General features: G+C 45.9%; 1 protein-coding gene across 1 annotated transcript in view; it reads right to left on the bottom strand.

The window, feature by feature from the left end:
- Positions 1-12,018, bottom strand: part of Txndc15 (thioredoxin domain containing 15) — a 15,585-nt gene extending 3,567 nt beyond the window's left edge. The window contains exons 1-4 of the mRNA XM_015488572.2: positions 11,772-12,018; positions 10,712-10,865; positions 3,755-4,242; positions 1,890-2,053 (exon numbers count right to left, since the gene is read on the bottom strand). Coding sequence (XP_015344058.1) covers positions 1,890-2,053; positions 3,755-4,242; positions 10,712-10,778 — 719 coding nt within the window. The 5' untranslated portion in view covers positions 10,779-10,865; positions 11,772-12,018. The remainder of the gene's footprint in view (positions 1-1,889; positions 2,054-3,754; positions 4,243-10,711; positions 10,866-11,771) is intronic.
- Positions 12,019-14,514: the final 2,496 nt, after the last annotated feature.

Here is a 14,514-nt window from a genome sequence, read left to right as displayed (position 1 = left end):
TGATCTTTTTTTTTTTTTGGTATTGGGGATTGAACTCAGGGGCACTTGACCACCGAGTCACAACCCAGCCCTATTTTGTATTTTATTTAGAGACAGGGTCTCACTGAGTTGCTGAGGGCCTTGCTTTTGCTAAGGCTGGTTTTGAACTCATGATCCTCCTGCGTCAGCCTCCTGAGCCACTGGGATTATAGGTATGCGCCACCTCACCTGCCGCCTATGATTTAGATCTTAAACGTCCCCAAAAACTCATGTGTTGAAGGCTTTGTACCCAGTGCAGTAGTGTTCAGAGGTGGGGGCTTTGGGAAGTAACTGGATCATAAGGTCTGACTTCATTAAATGATTGATCCATTTATGGGTTCACAGCTTAATGTGTTTGGGGTGAGGCTTGTAACTACAAGCAAGCTCCATCTACTTCCTGGCCACCAAGAGCTGAGCAGCTTTCCTCCACCAGGTGCTTCTGCTATGATGCCTTAGCACACCGGCAGGGCCTGAACTGACCAGGGGCTGAAGCCTTGGGAACCATGAAACAAAATAAATTTCTATTTCTTTTATTCCTTTATTCTTTTTCCATAAAAGTTTCATGTAAACATTAGCAGTTATAGACCAACACTGAAAAATATCAGTAGAGTACAAATTAATAAAGCCTTTACCATCACCTTGACCAGGTTCCCAACATTCTAGACTGATTCACACACATTGTCTTGTGACCTAGTAAGGAACATCTGATTTAGAAGAAGTGGGAACACAGTTTATAAACTGGCCATGATCACAGCACTTAGGGTAAATGCAAAATATCTGAATAAATTCTCTAACTTGTTTTATTAGACATTTTAAAAAGATGAGCCAAGGGTGGTGGCACATGCCTATAATCCCAGCTACTTGGGAAGCTGAAGCAGGAGGATCAAGGTCAGCCTGGGCAATGTAGCAAGACCCAATTTACCCTCCCTCCCAAAAAAGATAAAAACTGAGTGGGCAATATAACAGAAACATAAAACAAAGGTAAATGTTACTTTGATGGATTAAATTAATTCATTACTTTATTGAATATTTACTGTGAAACTTGCATGCAAAGAGTAGATGTAAGAGCTGGGTGCGGTGGTGCACACCTGTAATCCCAGCAGCTCAGGAGGCTGAGGCAGGAGGATCACAAGTTCAAAGCCAGCCTCAGCAATGGCGAGGCACTAAGCCACTAGTGAGACCCTGTCTCTAAATAAAATACAAAATAGTGCTGCGGATGTGGCTCAGTAGTTGAGTGACCCTGAGTTCAATCCCTGGTACTCAGAAAAAAAGAGTATATGTAAGAAGGAGGAAGGAAAGACAAGAGAAAATACAAGGAAAGGAAGAATGTCAAAGTAAACATAGAACAAGGGTCCTAAGAGTTAGGCTGCCAGGGATGGGGACTTAATCTGCAGGTTAAAGTCACAAGAGACTTCATACTGTGACACCAGTTGCACTAACTGGACTCTGGCCAGGACCCTCCAAAGTCCTTTGGACTTTATTCTGCCAAAATGGGACACCTTTAAATCCACCACACAGAGACCAAGCCCCTTTTGTTAAGGGTCTTCCAAAAAATGATGCCACTGGCTTTCTCAGAAGTTTGACACTCTTGCACTAATTCACTTTTTTTTGGACACAGGATCTCCCTGTGCTGCTCATGCTACTCTCAAATTCCTGGGCTCAAGTGATTCTCCCACCTTAGCCTCCTGAGTAGCTGCGACTACAGGCATGTGCCATGGCACCTGGCTCACACACCTCAGTCTTGCCTTTCCCTTCCTTCCATCATCGCATAGTTCTACCTCCTCCTCCTCCACTTCTAACTTATCTAACTGCAGCCTCCACAAAACTGCACCATCAGCCAAAAGGATGAGCCATAAACCATGGGAAGATACCTGCTGTGCTGAGATGCATCCAGTGCCAAAAAGTGAAGAGCTGGAAACGCCCGGGGCAGAGAATTAAAATGAGGGGCCAAGCTGGCAGAAAACCGGCACCATGGAGTGTAGAACAGTACCAGGGTACAGTCACTACCATTCGGGTTTAGAAAATCCATAAGGTCCTGTGGTGAAAGAAACAGCACTGACGTCAGCAATAAAGTACATACACGTGCTTCTGGCCGGACACCCAAGAAAGAGAAACGCCTGCTGCCTCCAGAGAGAGGAACTGCAGCTGGAGGCAGGGAGAGCTGGGCAACTTCCTCAGGAACCTTTGGGATTCAAACCACATGGATCCAGGAATTAGTAGAAAAGCAGTACCAAATGACTGGTATGTATTTTCCTCTAAGGTTTTCGAATATGACTAGAGAGCTGTTTAGTATTTTTCATAATTCATTACTTCAAATGCAAATACTCACAGGGTACTGGTCACTGCCCATGCCTTTGAATTGTGCATCTCAAATACTATGATTTAAATCCCAAAGGCCCATGGTGCCACTGAGAGGTGGTGAAGCCTGAACAGGATAGACCTACTGGAAGGTCTGAGGCATTTCGGGTGTGTACTTGAAAAGGATTTGGGGACCTTGGTTTCTTCACACTCTCTCTTCCTTTCTAGCCTCCATGAGAAGAGGGCTTCCTCTGCCACACACTCCCAACATGGTGTACTGCTTCACCACAGGCCCAACAGTGACAGGGTCAACTGACCATGATCTGAAACCTACAAAACTGTGAGCTCAAACAAACCTTTCCTCTTTTTAAGTTGATTATCTAAGGTATTTTGTTAGAGTAACAGAAAACTGACTAACACATCCATCAAACAATCTCAAATGATATTTGGGTCTGATACTATGATATCAGACCCAAACTATCACTTTAGTAGAGCTAAGTCTATACCAAGCAACTGGATCAATGCATGAGGCCAAAGGTTACCTAAAGTCAAGGGTGCACTGTCCTTACCACCAGCTATTTAAACTATAACTCAGACTATCCTGGTTATGTATGTGACTCAGTAAAACAATACTGCAGGACTAAGGCAAAATGTTTACCACATTCAGGAGGGGATGTGAGACCCCAGGCTGACCCTTGTTCCTAGAGAAGCTACATGCACTAACTGTATCATGCCCTCCCTGACAAGAAACAATCACAGCTTTCAGAGCTGGGATTTATTTTTCTCATACAAGCAGCCTGACTTCATCCTGCTCTTCTGGCTTCTCAACTACAGAAACTGTCAGTCATTGTCCCAGAATTCCCTTTGGAATCATCATTTATCCAACTAGCTGGAAAAGTACAGCTGGGTTTAGGACAACAGTCTCAGCTCTCGCTCCAGAACAATTACTGGTCCACATTCTTTAGAGGAAAGAAAATGACAATCAATGTGACATAACTTCAAGGAATTATAAATACTGCTAAATTCTAATTTAGTTCAATTTTGTTTTGTTTTGTTTTTTGAGACAGTGTTTCACTACTTTGCCCAGGTCAGTCTTGAACTGTGGGCTCAAGCCAGCCTCAGGAGTAGCTGGGACTGCAGGCACAAGCCACTGACCAGTTGTAACTCAGGTATTTTATGTTGTCTCTGTAATAAATACTTCGTTTGAAAGCAGGGCAAGTGTTCTACCACTGAGCTATATCCCCAGCCCGAGGTCATTAATTCTATTTCCTCCTTTTCCTATAAACTTCACCAGAAGCAAAGTCAACTTCCACTAACAGGGCCACTCAGTGTTACCCCCCACTTCGAACATGATAAAGATGGTGGCCCTCCCTGTGAGAGCTGGTAGAGTATTCATCATGTGCTGAAAGGAGAAAAGTGCTAAATGGTTTTTTCTTACCTGGGACATATTTAAAATTTTCAGAGTGAAATTCTCCAACCCTGTCACATTCCTCTCCTCACAGTTCACCTTTGGGGACTTGAGGCTCTCGGTGTTATTGGCGTCCTCTGCAGGGGCAGGATCAGGTTCCACCACCTCGGGCTCCGCATAGTACTCCTCTTCTCTTTCAGGGAAGCTTGTCCCACCTCTGTCCAGAGAGAAGAGGCTGTCTTGGGCGCTGCACCTTGAGTCTTCCTCTCCATCAGCACCACAGGTGCCACCACTGGGCTCCGAGCTCCGTCTGTCCTCAGCTTCCCCAGGAATCACAGACAGCACCACCATGGGATCTTGGTTAGCGTCCAGCCCCAGCCCAGCACCGGCCTCCTCCGCAGCCCTGTCCCGGCCTGTGCGGTCATGTGGGGGCTCCTCCTCGCTCAGGTACACAGCCCCTGCCTGGAGATGGGAAGCCGGCTGCCCCTCTGACCATATGTGATCATTTTTCTCTGCAACTAAAACATGCCAGCATGTTCAGTGATACTCAACTCAAAAGTAAATGAACTCTTCAAAAAATGAAATTTTCGCCTGTGGAGAAAAAGTTATGCTTCCCATCAGACTATCAGAGGGCTATCACCATTCTCCTTTTCAGGAAGATTGTCACCAATCTAGATTAATGGATACCAAATAAGTAGACAAATACATAGGTTCACCTGGAACCCACTGCCTGCCATGTGGGTTATAACCAAAACATTCTGGTGCAGACATCCGATCAGGAAAATATGATATAAACACTTCAACATTTTCGTTTGCTTGATGAGAATACTTAATAAAATAATTGTTGTTGCTGTTGTTTGGGTTTTTTTTTTTTTTTTTTTTTGCGGGGAGCGGGGGGTGCTGTAAACAGGGATTGAACCCAGGGGTGCTTAACCACTGAGCCACATTCCCAGCCCTTTTTTATACTTTTATTCAAAGACAGGGTCTCACTAAGTTGCGTAGGGCCTCAATAAATTGCCGAGGCTGACTTTGAATTTACAATCCCCCTGCCTCATCCCAAGTGGCTGAGATTACAAGTGTGCACCACCCAGCAGAAAATAATAGTTTTACGCAAGACCCTACTAGGTCAAAGCATCTATGCACACTTGGAACAGAGCTATGAGATGTGCCAGATGGGGTGATCAAGCCCACATAATAGATGACCAAGATAAGGCACAGAGAAACTCAGTGCAATGCCTGATGGCACACAGCTAGTGAGTGACAGAGCCAGTTCTAAGGACAAAGGCTTCTGGTTGCTACTCCAGAATGGGCCTAACTCGCCCCACAATGAATCCTCGGAGGATGCCAGGCCATTCTGCCTAAGGAACACTACTCAAGCCACAAAGCATCTCCTTCCTAGAATGACCTTGACAGCTGGACTCTGCTGTCCTACCCGCCAACCTTGAGCTGCTGTTCTTGGAATGCTAAGAGATGGGCCCAGCAGTGCAACCACTGCAGCAGGAAGGAGAGGAGGACTTTCCTCCCATTTTGGAGCCAGAAGGTGGGTCCTGGGCTAAATATTCAGAAAAGGGAAGAGTCCCGGGCAATCCTGGTGCCCATTTAGCCATAGACCTCTGTAGATGACTCCAACTCAATTCAATGCCAGACACCAGACACTGACCAGTGGAAACAAATGATGCTGGCTGCCCTCAGAAAAGCTCACCATGTGGCTTGGGAACTACCAGTGAATTGTGTCACTGGAGTGAGAATGAGGGGAAAAATCGTTTGTGTGTGTAGGTGTGTGTGTGTGTGTGTGTGTGTGTATAAAAATCATATGATAACATAATATATAGTATATATAAAATGAATGAGTCGGGAGTGGTGGCACATACCTGTAATCCCAGCAGCTTGGGAGGCTGAGGCAGGACGACTGCAAATTCAAAGCCAACTTCAGCAATTTAGAGAAGCCCTGAACAACTTAGTGAAACCCTGTCTCAAAATTAAAAATTAAACAGCTGGGGATGTGGCTCAGTGGTTAAGCAACTCTGGGTTCAATCCTTGGTACCAAAAATCAAACAAACAAAAAAAATGAATGAATGAAAAATATTTTTTAAAAGTGGGGCTGAGGATGTAGCTCAGTGGTAGAGTACTGTCTAGCATGCATTGGACCCTGGGTTCAATGCTCAGCAAAGAAAGAAAGACCTCAAAACTCTTCTACTTGATAAAAACTATAAATCCATACATCCAAGAATCTCAACAAACCCCTAGCTCAACAAACTACACCAAGGCACATCAAAATCAAATTGTTCAAAATCAGTAACAAAAAGAAAATCTTAAAAGTGGCCAGAAAAAAAAAAAAAAAAAGATATATGAAGGACAAAGGAACAAAGACACAGATGACAGTGGATTTCTCATTGGAAATAATGTAAGCAAGAGCAGAATTTTAAAGTACTGAAGGAAAAAAAAAAAAACACACAAATCTTGAATACCCATCAAAAATATCTTACAAAAAACAAAGTTTTTTTTTGTTGTTGTTGTTTTTTTAAAGCCCTGCAGGGACTGGGGTTGTGGCTCAGCAGTACAGGGCTCGCCTAGCACATTTGGGGCACTGGGTTTGACCCTCAGCAGCACATAAAAATAAAATAAAGATATTGTATCCAACTACAACTAAAACAAAATATTTTATAAATAAATAAATAAACCCTGCAGCGGTGCACAACTGTAATCCCAGCTACTCAGGATGCTGAGGCAGAATTACCTGAGTCCAAAGTTCAGGACTAGTCTAGGCAACAAAAGAAGACCCCCTCCCTAAAAAAAAAAAAAATCCAAAAGCTGAGATAGGGACTCAGTGGTAGTATGCCTAGCATGTATAAGGCCCTGGGTTCAACCCCCAGCACTGAAGAGAAGAAGAAAATAATAATAATAATAATAATAATAATAATAATTATTATTATTATTATTATTATTCACTGCCATAGACTCACACACAAAAATCTTAAAGGGACTACTTCAGGCAGAAGAAAATGAATACCAAATGTAAATAAAGATCCACACATAAAAGAATAAAGAATGGCAGAGTGGGAACTACATGGATAAATGCCCACAATTCTTTCTAAAATTCTTGTTATGAAGGGGACTGATCCAATTGCTGTGGTATCAACCTAAGACAGGAGGCTGACGCCTAAAGGTCAGTTTTCCGATGACGGGTAAGAACCATATGTTGAATTGGACAACCTACCAGGCACGGTCCTTAAGCCACATTGCTTGTTGTTTAATTAATCAGAAGGGGGGAGATGCTGGGAGCCATTAGCCAAGTAGGTATGACAATTTCCTTGCCAGCGTACCCCATGTTGCAGTGACATTGAATGTAGGTGACCTTGCTCAAGCACCAGGGCGGATTAGGGTGTTCCCGGTTTAACATAATCGGGTTTAGGGCATTCCCAGTTTAGGTTCCAGGTTTAAGGTTTAAGATTATTCCTGCTGGGAATAGGGCGTATCCTGCTGCCTGAGTTCCCCTTGAGTTCTCACGGGATTCAGACAGTATATTTGGGAGACAGAAGCCCAGTGGATGTGAATTTGGGAGAGAACATGGATTTGGGCAGAGAACGTGGATTTCCCCAGAACGTGATTGTAGACGGCTGGTGTGAGTTCGGGAATAAAGAGTTGCTGTTTGAATCTACAAGCTGTGTGGTGGCTCGTGATTGTGTGCCCAGCCAGACTGCGGCAGGGGACAAGGAAGACGAGGTAGTTTATATATATATATATATATATAAAACCAAAGAACTAAGAGAGGTTTTTATTTGTGTTTTTAGGACATAGGAACAATTTGAGGATATATAACACCAATGGAAAAAGAGGCAGGGAGGGACAGGCGACAATGTTAGGCAGCAAGTGAGTCTGGTCAAGCACTTCTGTGACTACAACAGAGAGAAGGGCCAGGGTGCCCAGGCAAGGAGCTTTGGCAGTTTGGTGGGGAACAGGATCACACTGGTGCTCCACCTATAGCGTTTGGTTGATGAGCATAAACAAGTTTGCTGAGCAGGAAAAGAAACCAGAGAGTTAGAGAAGAAAGAAAGTGCCAGGTTTGGGGGTCAACCCTATACCAAAACACCCCAGCTCCATGGAGATCTGCCCTTACTAACCTAGTCAACATTCTAGATCCCAAAAGGAAATAGAGAATGATAAAACATTGAATCTCCAGAAGAAAAATCTCAGGGTACATTTTTTTTCTTTTGTTTTTGGTACTGGGGATTGAACCTAGGGGCACAACCCCAGCCCTTTTTTTATTATTATTTTTTTTTATTTTGAGACAAGGTCTTGCTAAGTTTCTATGCCTTGTTAAATTGCTGAGGCTGGCCTTGAACTTGCAATCCTCCTGCCTCAGCCTCCCCAAACACTGGGATTACAGACAGGTGTGTGCCACCACACCTGACTCAGGAGACAATTTAGCCTCCAGGTAAAATTCCAACATGCCTATAATCCCAATATCCTGGGAAACTGAGGTAGAAGGATGGTAAGTTTAAGGCCAGCCTGGGCAACTTAGCAAGACTCTACTTCAAGATAAAAGAAAAAAATTTTTTAATTTCTTTTTAAAAGGGCTGGGGATGTTTTTAGTACCACAAAAAACAACAACAATAAAAAACTTGTACACTGTGCCAACAGGGACAATTTAGAATCCAGATCTTTCTGATCATCCTCAGATAGATGTTCCCAGCAGAAAACCAACAGAGAATCTCGGTGATGCCCAGAGTTGGTATTTTGAGTTCACGAATACAACCCCTTTCCCCCATGAAGATATATGTGTACATAGTACAAATTAGGAACAACAGCAATCTTACATTGTCATTTAGCTGTTAGGAAGAAAAGAAACAATGACGGATGAGTGCAGCAGCCCACATCTATAATCCCAACTACTTCAGAAGCTGAAGCACGAGGATCCAAAGTTCAAGGCCAAGACCAACCTGGGCAACTTAACAAGACCCTGTCTCAAAATTTTAAAAACAGGCCCCACATGACATGGCTCTGTCTGTACTCCCAGTCCCTGTTTTGTCTGGTTCATCACTGAACCCTCAGGGCCCAACTATGTCTGGCAGTAAGAATCTGCTGGCTGACTGCCTAGTGACAACTGGTGGCAGGGGTCTTGAGATCCTTAGGCACCTTGGCAGCACTGCCGCTCCAGATGCTAATCTGCCAGTGGTGCTCTCTACAAAGAAAGGCCTTAGATTTTCAGCCACTCTGGGAAGGAACCAGCTGGTGAAGTTTCCTTGTTCTCACTCTACTCATGAGCAGTCCACGATGACCAGTGGTCCACCCCATGGCTGGTATCATCCTCAGGATCTGCATGAATGTGACCCCGACTACAAGATGGGCTCACATTGACTCCAACAACAAGTCAGTCCCCTGAATTAGCCAAGGATTCTGCCAGGAAACAACACATTTAACTTGGGCAATTGAAGAACTGAATAAGGGGGCTGGGGTTGTGGCTCAGTGGTAGAGCGCTGCCTAGCACATGTGAGGCACTGGGTTCGATTCTCAGCACCACATAAAATAAACAAATAAATAAATAAAATAAAGATATTCTGTCATATTACAACTAAAAAAAAATATATCAAAAAAAAAAAAAAACAAAGAAAAATGAACTGAATAAGGGACCACCAATATGTGGGCTCAGTAGAGAGACTAAAGAACTCCAAGGCCAGGAACAGCGGAGGGGAAGGCAATCACTGACTTTACCCGTCCAGAGGCAAAAGCAGTTACAGAACCTGGAAGAACACATGCAGCTCAGAGAAGGCAGCTTTCTAACACGGTGGCCTTTCAGTCAGGGGACACAGCCGGCCTGGGCTAACCCCTGAGGGAGACAGCTAAGAAAATCAACATACTGACCTCACTTTCCCCCACCCCCTCCAACCCAAAGGCAAGAGACCAGCTGTTTTTCTACACATGCCTTCATACCTCTGAGGCTAGTGGCTAAGTGTACTGGGAATACAGAGATTTGGCTGTGAGGTCAGGCAGACATGGGCTTGCCTCATGTGACTCCTTAATTTTTGACTATATGACCTTAGCAAAGGACTTACCGGCTCTTGAGTCTCCGTTTACTCATCTATAAAATGGGAACAATAACATCTACTGAATAATATTTAAAGATTAAATAACTCTTTGCACTAAGCACAGTACCTGACACACAATGAGTGCTTTCATTAATGGTAACGGTGTGACTGTACCTCTCCCTTCCCCCTAGCTCAGCAACAGTCAGCTGCCCTGCCTCTGTTTTTATTAAGGTGTGAATGAAAAGCAAGGCCAAAGGTTCTGGACTGTGAGGAGGCGGGCAGAAGAGCAATAAGACTAAAGCCTCCATTACCCACTCTAGCTATCGTCCAGGGTGACTGCCTTCCCCCACTTAAAGGAGTCCCTGCAAGCCTGGCTTTGGTGGTCTCCAGTAGTTTTTCTAGTCTGTCCTTTATGGAGGCACCTGAGGCTTCCCTAGAAAGTGGTCCAGCAGAATGAACTCCAGCGTGGGCTTTGAAGTTGGAGACAGGTTCTGTCTGCAGAGATGCAAACTTGGGCAGATTGCTTGGCCTCTTTCATCTCAACTGTAAAATGGAGATGTTAATGAAACCATGTCGTAAGGTTGGTGGGAGGACTAAATGGGATAAAGGTGCACAGCACTAGGCACGGTTCCTGGCTTCTAAGAAAGGCCTTAATAAACGTCGGCTATTCGTTATGATGATGGTTATGAATAATAAAGAGCTCATAGCAAGAGGGTACACCTCGATAAGCGTTTAATACACAATTCCTCCTGACGGGGTCACTGCCGGCGATCCCCGCCCCGCTATCCCCTGCCCCTGACCGGCAGGGAGCCGGGGGAACCAGGTCCGGAGCAGCGCACAGCAGGGCGGGCATCGCGGGCCTTGGCGCAGGTAAAGAGCGCCTCCCGGGCGCACCTCCTTCTCGCCCCGCTTTTACACACCACCGCCTGCCGCCCTGGTCACTGTCCCGGCCCGAACTCCCCCTCCAGGCCGCGGGCCGGAAGCCCCAACAGCCACAGCAATACCTGCCACCAGCCGAGGAGCCGCATAGTGCGGGGCGGTGGGCGGCCGTGACCACCCCTGCCGAAGGGCAACCGGCGCACCGCGACGCGAGTCACGCTAGCGCGGGAGGAAGCCTGGGGGAGAAGAGCAACCATGGGATCTTGATGCAGTGGAATTCCTGAACCTAGCTAAAGCACTAGAGACCATTAGATTACAAAAATGCCACATTGTGGTTTACATTTTGTGAGATCACCCTGCAGTGGGTGGGTTGCTGTTGTCACTCTCCGGCACAGGAACAAACAATTATATACATGTGAATTGCCTTACATTTGTCTTGTGGTTCAGTATAATCAGAATGTCCATTTCCAAGCTGATTGTTCAGCAATATGCATGAAGACATCCAGATAATCTGAATTCATCTGAAGGCAAATATGTGGTGTTTGGAGAAATTCTTACCCAATAGTCTCTATCCTCTGAGATGTAGTAGGAGAGGTCATTAATTGAGAGTAGGGCAGATGAAGTTTGGTTCTTATTTNGGCTCCGCATAGTACTCCTCTTCTCTTTCAGGGAAGCTTGTCCCACCTCTGTCCAGAGAGAAGAGGCTGTCTTGGGCGCTGCACCTTGAGTCTTCCTCTCCATCAGCACCACAGGTGCCACCACTGGGCTCCGAGCTCCGTCTGTCCTCAGCTTCCCCAGGAATCACAGACAGCACCACCATGGGATCTTGGTTAGCGTCCAGCCCCAGCCCAGCACCGGCCTCCTCCGCAGCCCTGTCCCGGCCTGTGCGGTCATGTGGGGGCTCCTCCTCGCTCAGGTACACAGCCCCTGCCTGGAGATGGGAAGCCGGCTGCCCCTCTGACCATATGTGATCATTTTTCTCTTCACCCTCCAGGCCGCGGGCCGGAAGCCCCCAACAGCCACAGCAATACCTGCCACCAGCCGAGGAGCCGCATAGTGCGGGGCGGTGGGCGGCCGTGACCACCCCTGCCGAAGGGCAACCGGCGCACCGCGACGCGAGTCACGCTAGCGCGGGAGGAAGCCTGGGGGAGAAGAGCCGGGATCGCGGGCGCGGCCCCGCGCCGCCATCTTGGCGTCTGGCGGCTGCCTCGGGCGCCATCTTGGAGTCGGGCGGACAGCTTCTGGCCGCTGATCTATGACTGGCATTTCAGGCCCAGCCCCAGATGTCGCAGGTCTTTTTCAACTCTCCTGACCCCCAAGTCCAGAGGAGGGCGCCAGCAGAGGTCCGTGGCTTCCATTCGTTGCGTGCAAGTCAGCACCTGTGTGGGCAGCAGGCACTTCTCCAGCCCGAGGAGACTCCACCCTGCGTTTCCAAAGACAGGCCCAGAAGTCGCCTTCAGGCACCTTGTGGAGAGGCAGAACCTTTGGAAGGTGCAGATCTTCAGATCTCTTACTTTACACGCTACTCTAGCAAGGGTTGCCAACTAGAATCAGGATAAACCCAGTGAAATTAGAATTTCACATTAACTTAGAAATGTCTAAAGGACAAGTCTTATAACTGAATATGCTACATTTGTGGTCTTAGCCGTACCTGTCTACTCAAGGTAGGAGTCTTTTGTTGGTTCGTTTTAACTAAGGTAGGGTCTCAGAAAACAATCCCCCAAAGTATGGCACTGTGGCATGCTGAGTCTTTTGAACTAAGAGACATTGGAAGGCCTCTTCAGAAGCAGCCTCAGAACCAAGGTCTCTCCCTTACCCCCAAGCAAGCCATAGAAATGTTGACTAACAGCCCAGGGGGCTTTTACTCCAAGAGAGAAGTTACAAAGAGGCAAATCATTCCAAAACAATGAGGCTTTATTAGGGCTTGTACTTGAATTGGAGAGAAATAGCACCGAGGATAGGGTTCCTGGACCCGCTTTTAAAAAAGATATCAGGCAAAGTTTTTATGGGTTGGTGGTTGTGTGTGCAGGCCACACTACTGTTGTTGCCTACAGTTCAGGATTTCAACACACATTTCATCAGATCTTTGCTCTAGGCACCTTGGACCGGGTCTATACTCGGCATGGTGATTGGTTATTGGCTCATGCATGTTGGGTCTGCTCATCTGGAAGATAGCAAAGGCTCATTACTGCCATCCCAGGAAGGTCATACAACAGATAATATAGCTGTCCAGAGGCTGCTGGAAAACCCCTTTACACGCTTTAAAGAAGGCAGGTAGTGTAAACTCAGCCAAATTAGCTTCTGGAAAACAGAAAACATGGTTGGGAACTCGACAGTTTCTTATTCTCATTCCCCCTGAGAAATTTTATTCTCCTTAATCTTAAGGAGTCATGAACAAAAGTCTTTCTTGCTGACTGAGGACATCCAACCTCTGGTAACTGGAGGTGTAAAAATCTCTTGCTGACTATACTAATGACAAATAAAGTCCCAATTCCTCTTTTGAAGGTATTTGTTGAAAACCTTACATAACCTTCAGTTTGACCTGAAGCTGCTGTAACCTCAAGGAAATAAATTTAACCACGAGGTTTATAACGTAAGGACCAAACAAAGAACATTAACAGTAAGATAATTAACAGAGGTCCAAGAAAGGGTAGAGACCATGTTATTATGCCAGGTAAAGCATCCCTTACAGCTTTCCTGTAAACCCACTGGGTCTGATCACATATCCTTTTAATGTTTACCTCAACTTGTCCTAAGTACAAGTACTTATCAAAATACAGCAGAAAGTACTAGTGACAGGACATGCCACCCTGTTCTACCAGGAGATAATCTAGTGCTAGACTGTTGTCAAGAGCCAAATTTGCTAAGAAATTAAGGAAACTTTAAGTCCTGTAATAGTCTCATGGGTATTTGGGTGATTATTTCAATTGTGGTTAGATTGTGCAGGGTAGTTTCACGATTGGCCAACCCTCCCCATGGTGCATCCATACCTACTGTGGCCCTTTTGCCTGCAAAGATAAGGCTTATAGCCTTCTTATTACAGTATAAAAGAAGTGGGGTTTGGGTAAAATATGGAGATTTCTGAGGGAGCAAGAAATCCCAGAGTGTAATCACTTTTGAGCCACAGGTCATCAGTATAATCATAGGCTAGAGTCTCATCAAGGAAGGAGGTGGTAGAGTTTGTGGCCAGGTGGGTATTTGCAGGGAGGCTGCATAGCCAGACTTTGCCATGGGGTGCACGACTAGAAAGAACAGTTGAATTATTCCTGGCCTCTAGGTCTCTGTGTACCCATGATACTGAGGGAAGAGAGCATGGCCTTGTTAATGGGCCATGAACTTCCTCAAGGATATTCTTGTTCAGCCAAAGAGCTTTGGAAATGATTCAGTAAGTAAATGTCTCCAAGCAATGTGTGTCACTGTATAGTTCTGAATTTTGCTCCTTGTCAGGGAGTCTTAATGCAGGGGCTTGGACAAGCTTTCTTTTGAGGACTTCGATGCCTGCTAGTAATCTTCATCTCAGCAGAGGGTCTGCCACGTGACCAGCGCGAGCTTCAAAGAAGGTTCGATGCATAAAAATTGCTAGTGAGTTTTAAATTAAAGAGACAGACTCTCATTTACCTTTATTCCCAGCAACGAGACGGCTTCTCCTAGCTCCCGCCTCCAGCCACCTAATGCGGTGGTGAGGTTTACAGAAGAGACTGGCAAGAGAGAGAGCACACGCCAGGGAGTGAGCTTTTATTGGGGAACAAAAAATTCAAGGGAAAATCCCATCCAATGAAGGTTAAGGGAGGCAGCATCCCAAGGTCAGGGCCAGCGATTGGATTGGGTCTTCAGGTCAGTGGCCAGGCAGGCCTCTGCACGGACAAGCCCTCGTACCTGGGACAG

The sequence above is a fragment of the Marmota marmota genome, unplaced genomic scaffold (assembly GCF_001458135.2).
Source record: "Marmota marmota marmota unplaced genomic scaffold, marMar, whole genome shotgun sequence".
Lineage (NCBI taxonomy): Eukaryota > Metazoa > Chordata > Mammalia > Rodentia > Sciuridae > Marmota > Marmota marmota.
Note: the sequence above shows the minus strand (reverse complement) of the source record. Positions and strands in the feature narration are given on the sequence as shown.